Below are 20,768 nucleotides of genomic sequence, written 5' to 3' on the forward strand. Positions count from 1 at the left end.
CAGTGGACTGCAAGGTGCATTCCGCAAGACAGCGCCATCTAGGCAGCAGCGGACCTGTGCTGCATACCGTTACAGAACCCTGATTATTCTGAATTTTGCTGTTTTAGTAGCCAACTCTTACTAGTCTCCACTAGAACACTGAATTAGACTATGCATTATTACAAAAGCATACATTTTTGAAAAAACACTCTATTTACATGTATCACAAAAGAGAAGTAGAAATATAAATATATATTCACCACGTTTTTATGTATTTTCTGTAAATGTATTGATGTAATGTTCATATTTCTAATCACGTTAGACACTGTATAAAACATATAAGTATCAAAAGAGCTCTGTCAATTTTGTATTTGCTCCACATCCTGTATATGTACAGTACCTTCGGAAAGTATTCAGACCCCTTGACTTTTTCCACATTTTGTTACGTTACAGCATTATTCTAAAATGTATTAAATTGTTTACATTTGGGGAGTGTCTTCCATTCTTCTCTGCATATCCTCTCAAGCTCTGTCAGGATGGATGGGGAGCGTCGCTGCACAGCTATTTTCAGGTCTCCAAGAAATATTAGATCGGGTTCAAGTCCGGGCTCTGGCTGGGCCATTCGAGGACATTCAGAGACATGTCCCAAAGCCACTCTTGCATTGTGTGCTTAGGGTCGTTGTCCTGTTGGAAGGTGAACCTTCGCCCCAGTCAGGTCCTGAGCGCTCTGGAGCAGGTTTTCATCAAAGATCTTTGCTTCGTTCATCTTTCCCTCAATCCTAACTAGTCTCAAAGAGTTCTATCTTGGTTTCATCAGACAAGGGAATCTTGTTTCTCATGGTTTGAGAGTCTTTAGGTGCCTTTCTGCAAACTCCAAGCGACCTGTTTTGTGCCTTTTACTGAGGTGTGGCTTCCGTCTGGCCACTCTACCATAAAGGCCTGATTGGTGGAGTGCTGCAGAGATGGTTGTCCTTCTGGAAGGTTCTCCCATCACCACAGAGGAACTCTAGAGCTCTGTCAGAGTGACCATCGGGTTCTTGGTCACCTCCCTGACCAAGGCCCTTCTCCCTGATTGCTGAGTGGCCAGATGGCCAGCTCTAGGAAGAGTCTTGGTGGTTCCAAACTTCTTCCATTTAAGAATGATGGAGGCCACTGTGATCTTGGGGACCTTCAATACTGCAGAAATGTTTTGGTACCCCTCCCCAGATCTGTGTCAAAACACATTCCTGTCTCAGAGCTCTACGGACAATTCCTTCGACCTCATTGCTTGGTTTTTGCTCTGACATGCACTGTCAACTGTGGGACCTTATATAGACAGATGTGTGCCTTTCCAGATCATGTCCAATCAATTGAATTTACCACAGGTGGACTCCAATCAAGTTGTATAGACATCTCAAGGATGATCAATGGAAACAAGATGCACCTGAGCTGAACTTCGAGTCTCATAGCAAAGGGTTTGAATACTTAAAATAAATGATTTCAGTTTTTTATATTTTATAAATTTGCAAAAATGTCTAACAACCTGTTTTCGCTTTATCATTATGGGGTATTGTGTGTAGATTGCTGAGAATTGGTATTTATTTAATACATTTTAGAATAAGGCTGTAACATAACAAAATGTGGAAAAAGTCAAGGGGTCTGAATACTTTCCGAAGGCACTGTATATCAATGTATACGATGGGGGGCAACAGTAAGTAGTGAGTGAAGGTTTTCATGCTGATGGGGGTATGGTGGTGTGGGGAAAGGGCAGTGTGGCATTAGTGGCGCTCCGGCTGTGGCGCTCACTGAGTGGTGGAGGGCTCATGGTGTGAGGGCTTAGTGACCCACAGGTCACCCTGTGCTGTTGAGTCTACACAGGCTCCCCTTTGTTCTCCAGTCTGCCTGTCACAGCCCCTAATCCTGCCCCTGCCCCATGGGCTCCCAAAGCCAGCACCGCCCACTTACCACCTACTGAGTCCTCACACACACACACAAGGGAGAAAGATATCTTGTTGGTGTAAATGCTCTCTCTCATTCTATCTCCCCCTCTCCCTCTCTCTCTCAGATTCAGATATACTTTATTAACATGAATGACAAGGCCACTGTTGCTAAATCAAAGTGAGATAATTACATAAACAAGAACAGTAAATAAATAAATAAATAATAGTAATGGTGATTAGAGGAAGAGGAAAAAAATATATAAATAAAAATATATATCATTGCTTGGTACTTTTTTCACTAGTCTGTGGTAAAATGGACTCCAATGAAGTTGTAGAAACATCTCAAGGATGATCAATGTAAACAGGATGCACCTGAGCTCAATTTCGAGTCTCATAGCAAAGGGTCTGAATAAGCATAGCAAAGGGTCTGAATTAAAAATCAAAAAACATGTTTTCGCTTTGTCATTATGGGGTATTGTGTGTAGATTGATGTGATGTTATATTTATTAATCCACTTTAGAATAAGGCTGTAACGTAATAAAATGTGGACAAAGTCAAGTGGTCTGAATACTTTCCGAATGCACTGTGGTACATGTGTCACGCCCTGGCCTTAGTATTCTTTGTTTTCTTTATTATTTTAGTTAGGTCAGGGTGTGACATGGGAAGTTTGTGTGTTTTGTCTAGTTTAGGGTGTGTGTATTGTTTAGGGGGTGTTGTATAGTGTATGGGGTTGTGTTCAGGAGAGAGTTCTAGGAAAGTCTATGGTTGCCTGGTTTGGTTCTCAATCAGAGACAGATGTCATTAATTGTCTCTGATTGGGAGCCATATTTAAGGCAGCCATAGGCTTTAGGTGATTGTGGGAGATTGTCTATGTTGAACGTAAGTAGCTTGTGTGTGCACTTTCGTTTGTAGCTTCACGGTTGTTTGTTGTTTTGTATAGTTTGTATAAGTGTTTCGTTTCGTGTTCATCTTCGTCGTAAAATAAAAGAAGATGTATTCATATCACGCTGCGCCTTGGTCCATTCATTCACCTCAAGACGACCGTGACAGAATCTCCCACCACACATGGATCAAGCAGCGTGAGCGGAACCAACAACAGCGGCAAAGTAACCAGGACTCGTGGACATGGGAGGATGTATTGGACGGCAAGGGTTGCTACACATGGGAGGAGATCCGAGCTGGAAGAGATCGCCTTCCATGGGAACAGCTGGAGGCGATTAGGAGAGCAGAGGCAACCGGAGAGAGGAACCGAAGTTATGAGGGTACACGACTAGCAAGGAAGCTTGTGAGTATACCCCAAAAATGTATTGGGGGGGGGCTAAGAGGTAGTGGGCCGAGGCCAGGTAGGAGCCCACTTCCCAGGCTAACCGTGGAGAGCGGGAGTACGGGCAGACACCGTGTTACGCAGTAGAGCGCACGGTGTCTCCTGTATGTGTGCATAGCCCGGTGTGGGTTATTCCACCTCCCCGCACTGGCAGGGCTAGATTGAGTATTGAGCCGGATGTCATGAAGCCGGCCCTACATATCTGGCCACCAGTGCGTCTCCTCGGGCCGGTTTACATGGCACCAGCCTTACGCATGGTGTCCCCGGTTCGCCTACATAGCCCGGTGCGGGTTATTCCACCTCCCCGCACTGGTCGGGCGACAGGGAGCATTCAACCAGGTAAGGTTGGGCAGGCTCAATGTTCAAGGGAGCCAGTACGCCTGCACGGTCCGGTATTTCCGGCGCCACCTCCCAGCTCCAGGCCAGTACCACCAGTGCCTACACCACGCACCAGGCTTCCAGTGCGTCTCCAGAGCCCTGTTCCTCCTCCACGCACTCTCCCTATGGTGCGTGTCTCCAGTCCAGTACCACCAGTTCCGGCACCACGCACTAAGCCTCCTGTGCATCTCCAGAGCCCTGTACGCACTGTTCCTTCTCCCCGTACTCGCCCTGATGTGCGTGCCCTCAGCCCGGTACCACCAGTGCCGGTACCACGCACCAGGCCTATAGTACGCCTTGAGAGTCCAGTGTGCCCTGTTGTTGTTCCCTGTACTAGCCTGAAGGTGCATGTCCTTAGCCCGGTACCTCCAGTTCCGGCACCACGCACCAGGCCTACAGTGCGTCTCAGCCGGCCTGAACTGCCCTTCTGCCCAACGGCGCCTGAACTGCCCGTCTGCCCAACGGCGCCTGAACTGCACGTCTGCCCAACGGCGCCTGAACTGCCCGTCTGCCCTACGCCGTCTGAACTGTCCGTCTGCCAAGTGCCGCATGAGCTGCCCGTCTGTATTGAGCCTTCGAAGCCGCCCGTCTGCCATGAGCCTGCAAAGCCGCCCGTCTGCCATGAGCCTACAGAGCCGTCCGCCAGACAGGAGCCGCTAGAGCCGTCCACCAGACAGGACCCGCTAGAGCCTTCCGCCAGACAGGATCAGCCAGAGCCTTCCGCCAGACCGGATCAGCCAGAGCCTTACGCCAGACCGGATCAGCCAGAGCCTTACGCCAGACCGGATCAGCCAGAGCCGCCAGCCAGCCATGAGCAGCCAGAGCCGCCAGCCAGCCATGAGCAGCCAGAGCCAGCCATGAGCAGCCAGAGCCAGCCATGAGCAGCCAGAGCCAGCCATGAGCAGCCAGAGCCGCCAGCCAGCCATGAGCAGCCAGAGCCGCCAGCCAGCCATGAGCAGCCAGAGCCGCCAGCCAGCCATGAGCAGCCAGAGTCGCCAGCCAGCCATGAGCAGCCAGAGTCGCCAGCCAGCCATGAGCAGCCAGAGCCGCCAGCCAGCCAGGATCCGCCAGAGCCGCCAATCAGCCAGGATCCGCCAGAGACACCAAAGCGGGTATTAACTATGGTGGAGTGGGGGCCATGTCCCGCACCCGAGCCGCCGCCGTAGGAAGGCCTACCCGAACCCTCCCCTTCTGTGTCAGATTTTGCGGCCGGAGTCCGCACCTTTGGGGGGGGGGGGGGGGGGCACTGTCACGCCCTGGCCTTAGTTATCTTTATTTTCTGTAATATTTTGGTTAGGTCAGGGTGTGACAGGGGGGTGTTTGTGTTTTTGTCTTGTCTTGGGTGGTTGTAGTGTCTAGGGTTTTTTTGTTAGAGTGTATGGGTTAGTGTTGAGTGTAGGTTTCTAGGTATGTCTATGGTTGCCTGAATGGTTCTCAATCAGAGACAGCTGTCATTCATTTGTCTCTGATTGGGAGCCATATTTAAGGCAGCCATAGGCATTGGGCTGTTGTGGGTAATTGTCTATGTCTAACGTTAGTAGCTGTGTGCACTTTCGTTTGTAGCTTCACGTTCGTGGTTTATTGTTTTTGTATTAGTTTGTAAAAGTGTTTCGTGTTCATCTTCGTTATAAATAAAAGGGAAGATGTATTCATACCACTCTGCGTTTTGGTCCGATCCATGCTCCTCCTCAGACGAGGAGGAGAACGAACGTGACAGGTGGGGGGGAACGATTGAATCCATTTTAGAATAAGGCTGTAATGTAACAAAATGTGGGAAAAGTCAAGGGGTCTGAATACTTTTCAAATGCAATGTACATGTCAGTACATATACACAACAAGTAGGTCACATGGGAGAGGCGTTGTGCCGCTATGTGTTTATTTGTTTTCTGAAACCAGGTTTGCTGTTCACTTGCACTATATAAGATGGAAGGGAGTTCCATGCACTCATGGCTCTGTATAATACTGTACATTTCATTGAATTTGTTCTAGACCTGGGGACTGTGAAAAGAACCGGGTGGCATGTCTGGTGGGGTAAGTGTGTGTGTCAGGGCTGTGTGTAAATTGACTATGCGAACAATTTGGAATTTCCAACACATTGTTTCTTATAAAAACAAGAAGTGACATGGTCAGTCTTTCCTCAACTCTTAGCCAAGACAGACTGTCATGAATAGTATTAATATTAGCCCTCTGATTACAATAAAGAGCAAGACGTGCACTGAAATCTAACAGTTCAGCTCCCAAAATCTTCTTATAAATTTCTTTCAACCAATCAGTCATTTGTGTCAGTGCAGTGCATGTTGAATGCCCTTCTCTATAAGCATGCTAAAAATCTGTCGTTCATTTGTTTACAGAGAAGTAGCATTGTATTTGGTCAAACACCATTTTTTCCAAAGGTTTGCTAAGAGCTGGCAGCAAGCTTATATGCCTGCTGTTAGAACAAATAAAGGCCGCTTTACCACTTTTGGGTAGCGGAATGACTTTGGCTTCCCTCCAGGCATGAGATAGGAGTGGCTATAGAGTCACTTACCATCCTCAGTAGCTTTCCTCCTAAGTTGTCAATGCCCGGAGGTTTGTCATTATTGATCGAGAAGTTTTTCCACCTCTCCCACACTAACTTTACAAAATTCTAACTTGCAATGCTTTTCTTTCATTATTAGTTTTTTTTATACATGAGTATGATGGCTCACTGTCACGCGGAGCGGAACAGGTGAACCCAAGAGCAGACTCAGACGAGGAGACTGGGATGAGGTAACCAAGGTATTTATTGAAACACGGGGGGAAGATTGAGTGCAGGCCAGGGGAAGCTCGGGCGGGTTGCTAGAAACCAGGTGCGGAGGCTCAGGCTGGAGCGAGAGGTGTGGGGACAGGGTAAGCAGATCCGGAGGAGAATCCAAGGGAGCGTAGAGTGGGGAATCAAGGACAGAATAGCAGGACTGACGAGAAGTCGGACTGGAGACAGGGACCAGAGTCAGAGCGGGCAGAACTGTTGCGAAGAGGAAAACAGCATCAAGCAAGGAAAACAGGCACAACAGGATAACAGGATCTAAATAGTAACACACGGCTAGAACCGTAGACTGACTGAGCAGAGATCTGGCAGTGTGGAAGTGGCAGTGCTGAGTGTCTGTAGAGGTCTTGATTATGGAACAGGTTGCAGCTGGTGGGGATCTGCTCTGACTCCAGCACACCTGTCTCCGCTCACACAATCACACATACACACACACACACAGAGAGAGAGAGAGAGGGAGAGGAAGAGCGCACTGGGGGAGTGGCGGCAGGTCAAGGAGACACCGGATGAGCACTAGAGGGCGTGGCAGGAGCAGATGTGACACACTGTTCGTTGTTGGCATTTCCAGCCTAAGTTTTCCCACTATGCCAATGAAGTAATCATTACAATTATTGCCAACATCAAATGGTTTTGTGATGGATAAGCCATCTGATTCAATGAAAGATGGAATTGAATTTGTCTTTCTGCCCATCATTTCATTCTTTATATCATTGACCTTGGCTTCATAATACTGTTTCCTCTTCTTTTTGTTGTTTAGTCACATACTTTCTCAATTTGCAGCCAGCCAGATGTGCAGCCAGACTTATTAGCCACTCCTTTTACCCCCATCTCTTTCAACCATACAGTTTTTCAATTCCTCATCAGTCCATGGAGCCTTAACAGTTCTGTCAGTTTCTTAAAACCTCTACCGACCCCCCCCTCCCGGATCCGGGATCATCCTCATCAAAAAAGCTGACTAGCATAGTCTAGCCTAGCGCCACAGGGATATCATATAATATAATTTCATGAAATCACAAGTCCAATACAGCAAATGAAAGATAAACATCTTGTGAATCCAGACATCATTTCCGATTTTTAAAATGTTTTACAGCGAAAACAAAATATATATTTATGTTATCTCACCACAATAGCCAAACACACAACGCCATTTTTTCACCGCAAACATAGCTTTCACAAAACCCACAAATAGAGATAAAATTAATCACTAACCTTTGAACAACTTCATCAGATGACAGTCTTATAACATCATGTTATACAATACATTTATGCTTTGTTCGAAAATGTGCATATTTATAGCTACAAATCCTGGTTTTACATTGTGAATATGGCGCCAAAATGCACCAAATTGTCCGGAGAAATTTTGGACAGTCACGTAATCTAACCAAAAAACTCATCATAAACTTTGCTAAAAAATACACGTTGTACAGCAAATGAAAGATACACTGGTTCTTAATGCAACCGCTGTGTTAAATTAAAAAAAATAACTTTAGTACAAAGTACAGCATGCAATAATCTGAGACAGCGCCCAGCCATTCTCCGCCATGTTGGAGCCAACATATTCCACAAAAATACGAAATAACATCATAAATATTCTCTTACCTTTGATGATCTTCCATCAGAATGCAGTGCAAGGAGTCCTAGTTCCACAATAAATCGTTGTTTTGTTTTAGAATGTCCATTTCTTCTGTCGAATTAGCAACTTTGGCTAGCATGGTGGAGCGCACATGTCCATGAATTCTTGACGCATGGAACGAAAAATTCCAAAAGTCATAATAAACGTCGAATAAACTGGTCAAACTCAGTTGAAAATCCATCTTTATGATGTTTTTCTCATATGTATCCAATAACGTCCAAGACAGAGCATTTCGTCATGTCTACCTAACGCATTTCAGAAAATAATATGGTGCTCTCTGGTGCGCAGCAAAATACTGCCAATATGGCGGACCTGTCACTCCAAAAGCTCTCATTTGGTCTCACATCAAGCTAGACACCCCATTCAACATTCTACTGCCTGTTGACATCTAGTGGAAGGCGTATGAAGTGCATACAGATCCATAAATAAAAGGCAATTGAATAGGCAAAGCCTTACACAGAGACCCTTTTTCAGAATTTTCACTTCCTGTTTGGAAGTTTGCTGCCAAATGAGTTCTGTTTTACTCACAGATATAATTCAAACAGTTTTAGAAACTTCAGAGTGTTTTCTATCCAATAGTAGTAATAATATGCATATCGTATGATCTAGAACAGAGTACGAGGCCGTTTAATTTGGGCACGATATTTCCCCAATGTGAAAACAGCGCCCCTATTAAGAAGAAGTTTTAACAAGTGCATGTTTATCAATAATTGGAAGAAGCATTTTCATAAATTAATCAAGTGCAGCGTCTGGATGCTCCTTATTAATCACATCAGACCAACAAATATTTTTAACAATGAGGACATTCATTGTGATGTGGATGAGAATTTATGGCCAAATGCTCAATGCAAATGAATGCATACTAAACGTTGTTTTATTTTTATTCATTTAATTTGTTTAATTTAGTTTCTTACATTTGATCACAGACAGTACACCTATGTTGCAATTATACTGAAAAGTGCTATGTTTTTTTTTGCATGAATGATTGTAGAGGATGTCTTTATTGATCACACCTTTGATTACACGTTGGATAGATCTTATCGAAATTATATTAGCCCACCCCAACTCACGCCCTGACCATACTAAATAAAGACAAAACAAAGGACAATTAAGGTCAGAACGTGACAGTTGTGTTTTGGTGATTAAACCAATGTTCTCATTACATTTCACGAAAAACTTATGTTTTGAATCCATGGTTGTGTGGTGACAGATGTTTACAATCCAAATGAATGCACAATGACAGGTTTTTAATGAAAGACTGGCTGCGTTACAAGCGTGACCAGTGAGTTTATTACTAAAAGTTATGAAAATGTACCACATACTTGTGAAAATATTACCAAAGGGATTAAAAATATATATATTTTTTGTAAAGTAATAACATTTAAATTATATAAATGAATAAAAATAGTAGAGATAAGCTAAAAATAATTTAGCTTTGATAAGTAAAAAAATAATAAAAAATAAGAACATGTATATCAATGAAGTCATTTAGTGAAGTCATGCAGTGTATATCTATAAAAACATTGAATCGGTACAATGAGATCATCTATGGAATGTAGGTGTGCATGCATGTGTCTGTAGTGTGTGTGTGTTCGTACAACCAATTTTTGCACATAGTTTTGCATGGGTGTGTGGATAAGTATATGAGCGTATTACATGCTATTTTACAGAAATTAGTGTCTACAAAGAAATTAGTGAAATAATTTAAAAGGAAACAAAACAAAAAGAGAGCAAAACACAATGACACAAATAACTGCAAAGTCTATTCTCTCTTTCTCTCATTACCATGACTCCCCAGGGGCAAATCTCCTCTTCATACTCACACAAACTCATCTTCAACCATCTCACAGGCTACCAACCTATAGGCTTAGTCTTGAGTCATTCAGTAGAACTCTGTATAATCAACACAATGCTATTCACAGAGCAGTATATCTTTTATTAACACATGTTCATTTTACTGGGCCTATTCAGAGGTTGCGTCCCAAATGGCACCCTATGTAGTGCACTATGTACGGAATAGGGTGACATTTGGGACACAAGGTGAAGATGAAGAAGCACATTGTCCATTGACACCAATGGAAAATGTCTGACTGCTTGGCTCCAACCATTCAGGCTCCTACGTGAATACATTGCCATAATGACAGACATACTGTATTTCAAGAGTTCAAGAGGAAGGAAATAATCTCTAGTTATCATTCATTACCCACCGGGCACACACTGGTTGAGTCAACGTTGTTTCCACGTAATTTCCATTAAACTACGTTAAACCAATGTGGAATAGATGTTGAATTGATGTTTGTGCCCAGTGGACAGTATCTACCATATCCCTTAAATCCTTGTATTACATAGTATATGTATTTTATCCTATCACCTTGGTTTTTACCATCTGGATCAGTTAAAGAACTGATTCTGCTGATCATGGCTATTTTTGAAGAAGGGTGTACTTATTGTAATTACTTGCAATAATTGTAATGTGTTTATTATTATTTTCTACTTAGTTGAATGCACTGATTAACTAAGTTGCTATGTATAAGAATGTGTGCTAAATGACAAAAACTTTAATGAAGGACACCTTGAATATGTATATTCTGATAATCATAATATTTCCCTTTGACAGCCTATTTAATAAGATACGGTTTAGTACCTATTTAGTGCATGGTTCCCAGTTAGGTCTATCTCCTGTCTTTCCTCATTGCCCTGAAGTCAGATAAGAGGTTGACAGCAAACTGATACTGCAATATAATTTTACAGCTCTCCTGGCAATAAATTGCCAATATGAACAGGAGGATGGACATCCGTTTATTAAGTAAAAAATAAAAATCTTCTATGGTGATGTGGATATGATGCCGTGACTTAGATAGTTTGGTATAAAAGCTGATGAAACTGGGTGAAGAGAAGAAGAGGAGAAGAGAAAGAGAGACACACCAGTTGCTGTTATTCCAGGTTAGTGTGGCTAACTTGGTGTACTGTGTTATGCTACAAAATGTAATGTCACTCGTTATGCAAACAATATGATGAGTGACCTTTGGGTCAACATTTGAATTGTCAGAGGTAAGTATGTATATATGAATAGTATTTATCTTTTGTATTTAAGTATTTTGTTGCGTAAAGCAGTGGTTCCTAACCTTTTTTTTAACCATGGCACACTTTGATGGGATATAAAATTCTGTGGCACACTTACAATTTCTTATTAATGTATTTAGTGGTAATGCCCTCCATCTCATCTGATCCATACTGAAAATAATCTATTTTCTGTGACAAACGTTTTTTTATAGATTAAATAGGGTTTATTTGGAATATTTTCATAGTTCCTTACTCATGATGGTTAATTGGTGTGTGTGTACCCCTTTAATTGCCTTTTTCATCAGAAATGATTGGTTATGTGTAGATTCATGTTTGTGTAAAACATTACTTTTCTCTGATTTTTTATTCATAGATTTTAGATGTGTGAAAATGTGTTTTTTTGCAAAACACTATATATCCATTGTTTAGCTGGAATGGAATGTTCGTATCTGTCACGTTCTGACCATAGTTCTTTTGTATTTCCTTTGTTTTAGTGTGGTCAGGGCGTGAGTTGGGTGGGTAATCTATGTTTTCTATTTCTGTGTTGGTTTCCTGTGTTTGGCCTGATATGGTTCTCAATCAGAGGTAGCTGTCAATCGTTGTCCCTGATTGAGAACCATATTTAGGTAGCCTGTTTTCTGTTGGGTTTGGTGGGTGATTGTCTATATGTAAGTTGCCTGTGTCTGCACTTGTTTAATATATAGCTTCACGTTCGTTTGTTGTTTTGCATAGTTTGTTTAAGTGTTCTTTGTTTCGTTAAATAAATAGAAGAATGTATTCTTATCACGCTGCGCCTTGGTCCTCCTCTCTTCATCCAAACGACGAACGTGACAGAATAACCCACCAAAAAAGGACCAAGCAGCGTGGTAACGGACAGCAGCAGCAGCAGCGATCGGAGGACTCCTGCACCTGGGAGGAGATTCTGGACGGCAAGGGACCTTGGACTCAGGTTGGTGAATATCGCCGCCCCAAAGCTGAGCTGGAGGCAGCAAAAGCGGAGAGGCGGTGGTATGAGGAGGCTGCACGTAAGCGCGGCTGGAAGCCAGAGAGGCAGCCTCAAAAATGTATTGGGGGGGGGGGGGGCACACAGGGAGTGTGGCTAAGCCAGGTAGGAGACCTGAACCAACTCCCTGTGCTTACCTTGGAGAGAGAGGGACCGGGCAGGCATTCTGTTATGCCGTGAGGCACACGGTGTCCCCGGTGAGCAGGCATAGCCCGGTGCGGTACATAGCAGCGCCTCGTATCGAGCCGCCCGTTCCACCGCAGGAACCTCGGTCTGACCCTGATGCCAAGGCGCCAGAACCGGCTGGTACCCCAGTACGCACTGGAAGGGAGAGAGGTTAGTGGAGGAGTGGCGAAGTGAGTTCTGTGCCATCTCGGCCCAGGGCACGAACGCCGCCCACTTCCTCGGCCGGTCCTGGCAATAAGACTGCAGAAACCTGCCCACATCCTGGTTTACTCTCTCCACCTGCCCATTACTCTCGGGGTGAAACCCTGAGGTAAGGCTGATCGAGACCCCCAGACATTCCATGAAAGCCTTCCAGACCCTAGACGTGAACTGGGGACCTCGATCAGACACTATATCCTCAGGCACCCCGTAGTGCCGGAAGACGTGCGTAAACAAGGCCTACGCAGTCTGTAGGGCCGTAGGGAGACCGGGCAGAGGGAGGAGATGACAGGACTTAGAGAACCGATCCACAACGACCAGGATCGCGGTGTTACCCTGTGAGGGGGAAGATCGGTAAGAAAAACCACCGACAGGTGCGACCAAGGCCGGTGTGGAACGGGTAAGGGGTGTAGCGTCCCTCTGGGCAGGTGCCTAGGAGCCTTACAATGGGCGCACACCGAGCAGGAGGAAACGTAAACCCTCACATCCTTAGCCAAGGTAGGCCACCAGTACCTCCCGCTCAATCAGCGCACTGTCCGACCGATCCCAGGATGACCAGAGGAAGGTGACGTGTGGGCCCAATAGATCAACCAGTCACGAACAGCAGACGGGATCCGAAAATGGATCCGGATGGGCCAGCACGGGAGCCGACGTAAACAGAGCCCTCAGATGACTAAAAGCCCTGTCCGCCTCAGCTGACCACTGCAAACGCACCGGGCCCCCCTTCAGCAGTGAGGTAATGGGAGCCACTACCTGACCAAAACCCTGAATAAACCTCCGGTAGTAGTTGGCAAACCCTAAGAACCGCTACACCTCCTTTACCGTGGTGGGAGTCGGCCAATTACGCACGGCTGAAATGCGGTCACTCTCCATCTCCACCCCTGAGGTGGAAATGCGATACCCTAGGAAGGAGACGGACTGTTGGAAGAACAGGCATTTCTCAGCCTTGACGTACAGGTCATGTTCCAGCAGGCGACCAAGCACCCTGCGCACCAGGGACACATGCTCGGCGCGTGTAGCGGAGTATATCAGAATGTCATCAATATACACCACTACACCCTGCCCGTGCAGGTCCCTGAAAATCTCGTCTACAAAGGCTTGGAAGACTGATGGCGCATTCATCAACCCGTACGGCATGACGAGGTACTCATAGTGCCCTGAGGTGGTACTGAAAGCCGTCTTCCATTCGTCTCCCTCCCGGATACGCACCAGGTTGTAAGCGCTACTGAGATCTAGTTTAGTGAAGAAGCGCACCCCGTGCATTGACTCAATTGCTGTGGCTATGAGCGGTAGCGGGTAACTATACCTCACAGTGATCTGGTACAGACCCCAATAGTCAATACACGGGCGCAGACCTCCCTCCTTCTTCACAAAGAAGAAACTCGAGGAGGCGGGTGAAGTGGAGGACCGAATGTACCCCTGACGCAGGGATTCGGAGACATATGTTTCCATAGCCTCCGTCTCCACCTGTGAGAGGGGATACACGTGACTCCTGGGAAGTGCAGCGTCTACCAGGAGATTTATCGCATAATCGCCCCATCGATGGGGTGGTAATTGAGTCGCCTTCTTTACGGAGAAGGCGAGAGCCAAATCGGCATATTCAGGGGGAATGAGCACGGTGGAGACCTGGTCTGGACTTTCCACCGTAGTAGCACCAACGGAAACCCCTAAACACCTCCCCGAGCACTCTTGCGACCACCCCGTGAGAACCCTCTGTGGCCAAGAAACAGTGGGGTCATGACAAACTAACCAGGGTAGGCCTAGCACCACGGAAATGCAGGAGAGTCAATAAGGAAGAGACTAATTCTCTCCTTGTGACCCCCCTGCGTCACCATGCCCAGAGGAGCGGTGGCCTCCCTAATCAACCCTGACCCTAATTGTCGACTATCTAAGGCGTGAACGGGGAAGGGTACAGCCACGGGAACAATGGGGATCCCTAAACTATGGGCGAACGATTTATCTATAAAATTCCCAGCCGCGCCTGACTCAACGAGCGCCTTATGCTGGGAATGCGGGGAAAACTCAGGGAAAGTGACATACACAAACATATGTGCAACAGAGGGCTCTCTGTGAGAATGGTACCGGCTCACCTGGGGTGGCGCCAGAGCACCCTGCCTGCTGCCTCGATATCCAGAGGAACCAACCCGGCACCCACCAGCAGTGCGGCCACAGATGGTGCACGAGCTGAAACCCCCTTCGGTCTCCCTGCGCACCTCCCAGCTCCATGGGTATCGGAGAGGGGGTGCGGGGGGATGGAACCAACAGACCCCGGTCTGAATGTCCGCGGGTAGACAGCAGGTTATCCAGCCGGATGGACAGCCGGATGGTCAGATGGACAGCCGGATGGTCAGACGTGAGGGTCGTGTCTCTGCAGGCCAACTCCTGACGGACGTCCTCTCACAGACTGCAGCAGTAATGGTCGATCAGGGCCCTGTCGTTCCATCCCGCGCCGGCAGCCAGGGTCCGAAACTCCAGGGCGAACTCCTGGGCGCTCCTCGTCCCCTGCCCCGAGGGCGGACACCCTCTCACGGCCCGAAGGGGCCGAGTGGACGGTTGCCAGGTATAAGTCCAGCTGCAATAGGAACCCCTGGCAGTTTGCAGCCGTCCCATCATATTCCTGGGGAAGGGAGAGACGAATCCCACTGGGGCCAGGAGAAGGAGGGGTGCGTAGTGGAGACCACGGTTGTGCTGGTGGAGGTGCTGGGAGAACTCCCTGTCTCTCCCAGCGGTCCATTGTCTGGACAACGCGGTCCATGGCGGTGCCAAGATGGTGGAGCATTGCTGCATGCTCCCAGACGCGCTCCTCCACCCCTATACCCGGGGTACCTGCTCCTGCTGACTCCATAAGTTTTGGTACGGAATTCTGTAAGGAGTGCGTACTGGCGGCAGAGAAGTCAGGCGCAGGAGAGATAAAAATCACCATGAACAAAAACAATATATAAAATGGGACAAAACCCCGTCGCACACCAGACATAATGTGCACAAGCACTTACAATAAACAATTCCGGACAAGGACATGGGGGAAACAGAGGGTTAAATACACAACATGTAATTATGGGATTGAAACCAGGTGTGTGGGAAGACAAGACAAAACAAATGGAAAATGAAAGGTGGATCGACGATGGCTAGAAGGCCGGCGATGCCGAACGCCGCCCGAACAAGGAGAGGGACCGACTTCGGCGGAAGTCGTGATAGTTGCTCTAGATAAGAGCATCTGCTAAATGACATAAATGTCAAATGTAGGTGTTTTACATACTTATCTCAGATTACTGTACTAAATAAATGTTTTTTAACGTTGATGTCATAAATGTATAATTTGTACATTTCTTTATTAAAAATGTAGTTATTTGTTACAGTTGACTGTATAAAACCTAGCAATACTACTTATTTCTCTGAGAGAGGCGAATATACAGCATTTTGCAAAAGAACATGATTATTTGTCTCTCTGAAATGAAACCATCAGCTGATTTCAAACAATTACATGTACAGTACCAGTCAAAAGTTTGGACACACCTACTCATTGAAGGTGTTTTCATTATTTTTACTATTTTCTACTTTGTAGAATAATAGTAAAGAAATCAAAACTATTAAAGAACACATATGTAATCATGTAGTAACCAAAAAAGTGTTAAACAAATCAAAATATATTTTAGATTTTAGATTCTTCAAAGTAGCCACCCTTTGCCTTGACAGCTTTGCACACGCTTGCCATTCTCTCAACCAGCCTCACCTGGAAAGCTTTTCCAACAGTCTTGAAGGAGTTCCCACATATGTTGAGCACTTGTTGGCTGCTTTTCCTTCATTCTGCGGTCCAACTCATCCCAAACCATCTCAAATGGTTTGAGATCGGGTGATTGTGGAGGCCAGGTCATCTGATGCAGCACTCCATCACTCTCCTTCTTGGTCAAATAGCCCTTACACAGCCTGGAGGTGTGTTGGGTCATTGTCCTGTTGAAAATCAAATGATAGTCCCACTAAGCGCAAACCAGATTGGATGGAGAATGCTGTGGTAGACATACTGGTTAAGTGTGCCTTGAATTCTAAATAAATCAAAGACAGTGTCACCAGCAATGCACCCCCACACTGTATAAAATGTAGAAAATAGTAAAAATAAAGAAAAACCCATGTCTGAGTAGGTGTGTCCAAAGTTTTAACTGTGACTGTATGTCATTGAACAACCCAATGCCATGATTAATTAGTGAAAAAACACACCAATCTCGTTCATATTTTCTTTAAACAATAAAAGCTAATTTTCCAATATCTCTGAAAATGGATACATAGCGCTTCTGAATTAAAAACTCTTCAAATGTAACAGCCTGAGCACACTAGACTTGAAACAACGATACAGATGGAACCATGTAATGTATTATCTGACCAGGCACTAGTGCTCCCAAGTCAAAAATCCACAGGTCACATTTATCAGGGAGTTTTCAAAAAAAATGATCAAGATTAGGAAAAGTTTCGCAGCAGACCTGAGAGATCTTCAAGGCACACCAGTGGGAACCACTGGAGTAAAGTATCACTGTAAAATATGGATCATATACAGAAATAAAAGTATTTTTATTATTTTTATTATTTCTGTCTGGTTACAGTCAAGACTACAAAAGCACTGTGACCTTCTATTGATGATGTATCTACATATAGGCTTTTAATGAAGATTTTAAAACAATTCTTGAATTGCCACACCTTATTGACTGTGAGGCAAACCATTCAACAATTCACCTCCTTATTCTCCCTCTACTGTGACATCTTGTTTGGGATTTTTATCTTTAAACCCCCATGGGGAATTGTTCCAGAATATGTCTGTCAATGTCTCCTATCGTTGATAATGTACTATCATGGAAATTAGTTTACATTACATTTATTTATCCACATTCTGCCTCTCGTTCTCTCTCTCTGTATCTCTCTCTCTCTGTATCTCTCTCTCTCTCTCTCTCTGTGTCTCTCTCCCTTTCTCTCTCACACTCTGTCTCTCGCTCTCCCTTTCTCTCTCACTCTCTGTCTCTGTCTCTCTCTCTCCCTTTCTCTCTCACTCTCTGTCTCTGTCTCTCTCTCCCCCTGTCTCTCTCACTCTCTGTCTCTCTCTCTCCCTGTCTCTCACGCTCTCTGTCTCTGTCTCTCTCGCTCTCTGTCTCTGTCTCTCTCGCTCTATGTCTCTGTCTCTCTCGCTCTATGTCTCTGTCTCTCTCTCCCTAGGCCTACGTGCAATATTCAGACAAACCGAGGCTTCTTCCTCAGTTTGGAGACTTCATACCCAGGGTCATGCCTGTGAACCTATCCACTCTGACTGTTTGCCTTCTAGGCACAGGTAATGGTTTGACACTTAGACATGTGACGTGTGACGTGTTCAGTACAAAAGTAGCATTTCTTACTGTACCATTTAGTCAATTTTCTTACATTTGGTGCCTAATGAATACCACCCTGATTAGTTAGAAAATCTATACGAATCCATATAAATTAATATGTATTTACACACATATCAAAACAAATGAGCATTGAGTAATGAATTCATTTGAAAAAACTACAATTTTACATGTTTTTGAAGGTGCTTGTGTGAACAATGGTGACTGTTAACTCTTTCCTCTTCTTTTATTGTCAGCCATTCTCTGTGCAGACATTTCTCCTGCATCTTCAAACAATACATCTACCCCAACAGCACCATCTGTAAGCCCAGAGGATACTCCTACCAATGCGTCCACCCTCGCACCTTCCACCACTGGTACTAACACCTCTGCTCCAGGGACTCGCCCCACATCTAACCCCACAGAGGCCAACAGCACCATGGCCTCCACATCCGACCAGGCAAATGAAGAAGCCACAGAGACAATATTGTCAACTGGCGAGATAGCCGGCATTGCTGTCGGCAGCATTGCTGGAGTGGCGGCTATTGGTGAGTGTAATACGCACACCGACACATGCACGCGTACATGCACGCACACACATTCTCCGGCACCGCAATTACCCTGGGCCTTATCTATTCATTAACAGAACAGAGGGGCAAACCCAATATTGAACCATGAAAGTAATACCCCACTGGTATCATCATGGTTTCATGCTGTTCCTGTGTAACCAAATTCATGTAAATGCTTCTATTATGGCAGCCCAAACTACCAAATCAGAGGACAAAGGAAGTAAACAGACTCTACTGAGGGCAGGGACTGGTTTATTAAGGCTAACTCTAGTAGTTGTGGTCACAACAGGATTCAAACAGAATGCAAGATGACCTACAAACAAAACAGACAAACATGCATATGTCAATGAGAATGCCTGCTCCAGGCTACTCCTGCAGCTGCAATTTGTTTGTCAGGGCAATTTAAAAAAAATATGATTTGAAAACCAAAATGAACATTTCTTAATGGAGAAGTCCAAGTAATCCTGTTTCAGTCTGTTGTCTTCCATTTGGTTCTTCATTAACATGACCTGGATGTAGGCATATCAGGGTTCTAACAGCCTCCCTTCTAAGCCTGAGCCTAACTAAATATTTAACACCTCTATGTGAAGTGAACCCTCAGTTTCATGTAATGTGTACAGTAGTGTGGAAATGTAACATTTGTGATAGCCTTCCTTAATGACATTGACTTACAACTTTCTTCCCAAATCTAAAACCGAACTTTCTAATATAATGATATAATATCTATTTTTCTCTGTTTCGCTCTCTCTCTTCCTCTTTCCCTCACCCTCTCCCCTCTCCCCTCTAGGTGGAGGGATCTTTGCTGGTCTGAAGTTTAGTGGTAAGCTGGCAGGTTAGTGTTGCTAGACTGGACTGGACAGTGCTGGGTAAGGATAAGCTGAGTGGGTTGGTAATGGAAGATTCGATTGGCCTGAGACCAGTCCAAGACTCTACATACTGCACAACCACTGTGGGAAAAAACAGCCCTCAACTTCCTCTATCTGAAACCACTGCCAACCAACACGTTGAGACCTTAATTTACAACTATACAGGAATGCAGATTGCATTACTATGAGCCAAAATCTAGAATTGTATACTGTGCTCAGTTGAGATAAAATACTACTTCTACTGCTGATAATATATATATATATATATATGTGTTTATGCATTCGATTACACACTGAACTGTATATCACATGTTATGTATGGCCACAATGTAGCATTCAGCTGTTGATGCATATGCTTTCCCTATCTAGTGAGAGCATACAGTATATGCTAGATAGGAAAAAGGAGAAGTGTCTGAAAAAGACAAATCATAATACGAAATAACATGATAGCTACAGTATATATTTAATATATGGTAGCAAATATATTTTAATATTATGGTTCACCGCACATCTTGTGGTGACAGCTTAACCGTGCTTTGAACTTTCTGCTAAGTGTCTTTTTAAACATTTTAAGATGATCAATGATTGATTTAATTATACATTTTTTTTGTCATTAAACATTTTGAGATGAGAATGGATGATCACATGGGATTTTGAATATGTTATTTCCTCAAAAGATATTATGCACACACTTTATTTCACAACAAAATACCATGATTATTATGGTCACAATGTAAACACCTCATTTTGTAATAAAGACCATGAGTAGTTGTGTGACTTTGTTGTGTTTTATTTGTGGCAGCCATCTTGTGAAGGAGCCAGTTGAGAGATGTGTCCCCTCTCCCCTCGCAGCTCTGATGGTGTGCTCTCTGTCTGCATGCTTTCATTATGTCTCAGCACTTAGTTTGATTAACCCATTGACTGGCAAGACAGTTGGCTTACCTGTCCAGCACTGAATGGGTCCAATGATTGAAATGTCATAATGTTCCAAATTATACCTGATTCCCTATATAGTGCACTACATTTGTACCAAATGGCACCATATTCCCTATATAGTGCACTACTTTTGGCCAGGGGCCCTGGTAAAAAAAAATGGCACTTTATAGGAAATAGGATGCCATTTTAGATGCAACCAAAGTGAAATCTAACAAACACTGCAGGCCTGATAGACTGCAGACAGGAATGATGCCTCTCTGTAATAGACTCCCCACTGACCTGTTTTCACACTGACAAGCCAGCATATAGAATGCATTATTACATGTCTCTGCAAAGGGACTACAGGGCCCTTATTCTAGGGCAGTTTTGTGAGGTACATTTTAATGAATTAATCAGTACTTCTACTCTGAGACCCTTTATGCACCCAGATGAAAAGAAAGCAGACAATGTCATTGTTCCTGTCAAATAAACCTACTGAAGTTAAGCATGTAAAGTGTTATGAATATGATTAAGCCCTTGATCATATTTTATGATGAACTTACACTACCAATCAAAAGTATTAGAACAACTACTCATTCAAGGGTTTT

At 44.6% G+C, this 20,768-nt stretch overlaps 1 protein-coding gene across 2 annotated transcripts; it reads left to right on the forward strand.

Annotated features, from left to right (window-relative positions):
* The first annotated feature begins 10,832 nt into the window (after positions 1-10,832).
* Positions 10,833-20,152, forward strand: LOC129867775 (spore germination protein 270-11-like). 2 transcript variants are annotated; one of them, XM_055941283.1, is made up of 4 exons: positions 10,833-10,961; positions 17,665-17,776; positions 18,068-18,358; positions 19,167-20,146. In XM_055941283.1, the coding sequence occupies exons 1-4, from the start codon at positions 10,896-10,898 to the stop codon at positions 19,214-19,216; spliced, it is 519 nt and encodes a 172-aa protein (XP_055797258.1). In that variant the 5' UTR covers positions 10,833-10,895; the 3' UTR covers positions 19,217-20,146. The 2 variants fall into 2 exon arrangements, with proteins under 2 accessions (XP_055797258.1, XP_055797257.1); XM_055941282.1 differs by lacking the exon at positions 10,833-10,961 and adding an exon at positions 11,852-12,030 and having other exon boundaries at positions 19,167-20,152.
* Positions 20,153-20,768: the final 616 nt, after the last annotated feature.

Source organism: Salvelinus fontinalis, chromosome 13 (genome assembly GCF_029448725.1).
Source record: "Salvelinus fontinalis isolate EN_2023a chromosome 13, ASM2944872v1, whole genome shotgun sequence".
NCBI classification, from domain to species: Eukaryota; Metazoa; Chordata; class Actinopteri; order Salmoniformes; family Salmonidae; genus Salvelinus; species Salvelinus fontinalis.

What these genes read in the sequence shown, in the direction of transcription:
- LOC129867775 (XM_055941282.1), top strand. Translation starts at nt 11,854, where the DNA reads ATGTATTCTTATCACGCTGCGCCTTGGTCCTCCTCTCTTCATCCAAAC. An exon ending in GCAAGGGACCTTGGACTCAG is followed by an intron (nt 12,031 to 17,664) that starts GTTGGTGAATAT and finishes CTCTCTCCCTAG; the next exon opens with GCCTACGTGCAATATTCAGA. An exon ending in TGTTTGCCTTCTAGGCACAG is followed by an intron (nt 17,777 to 18,067) that starts GTAATGGTTTGA and finishes TTTTATTGTCAG; the next exon opens with CCATTCTCTGTGCAGACATT.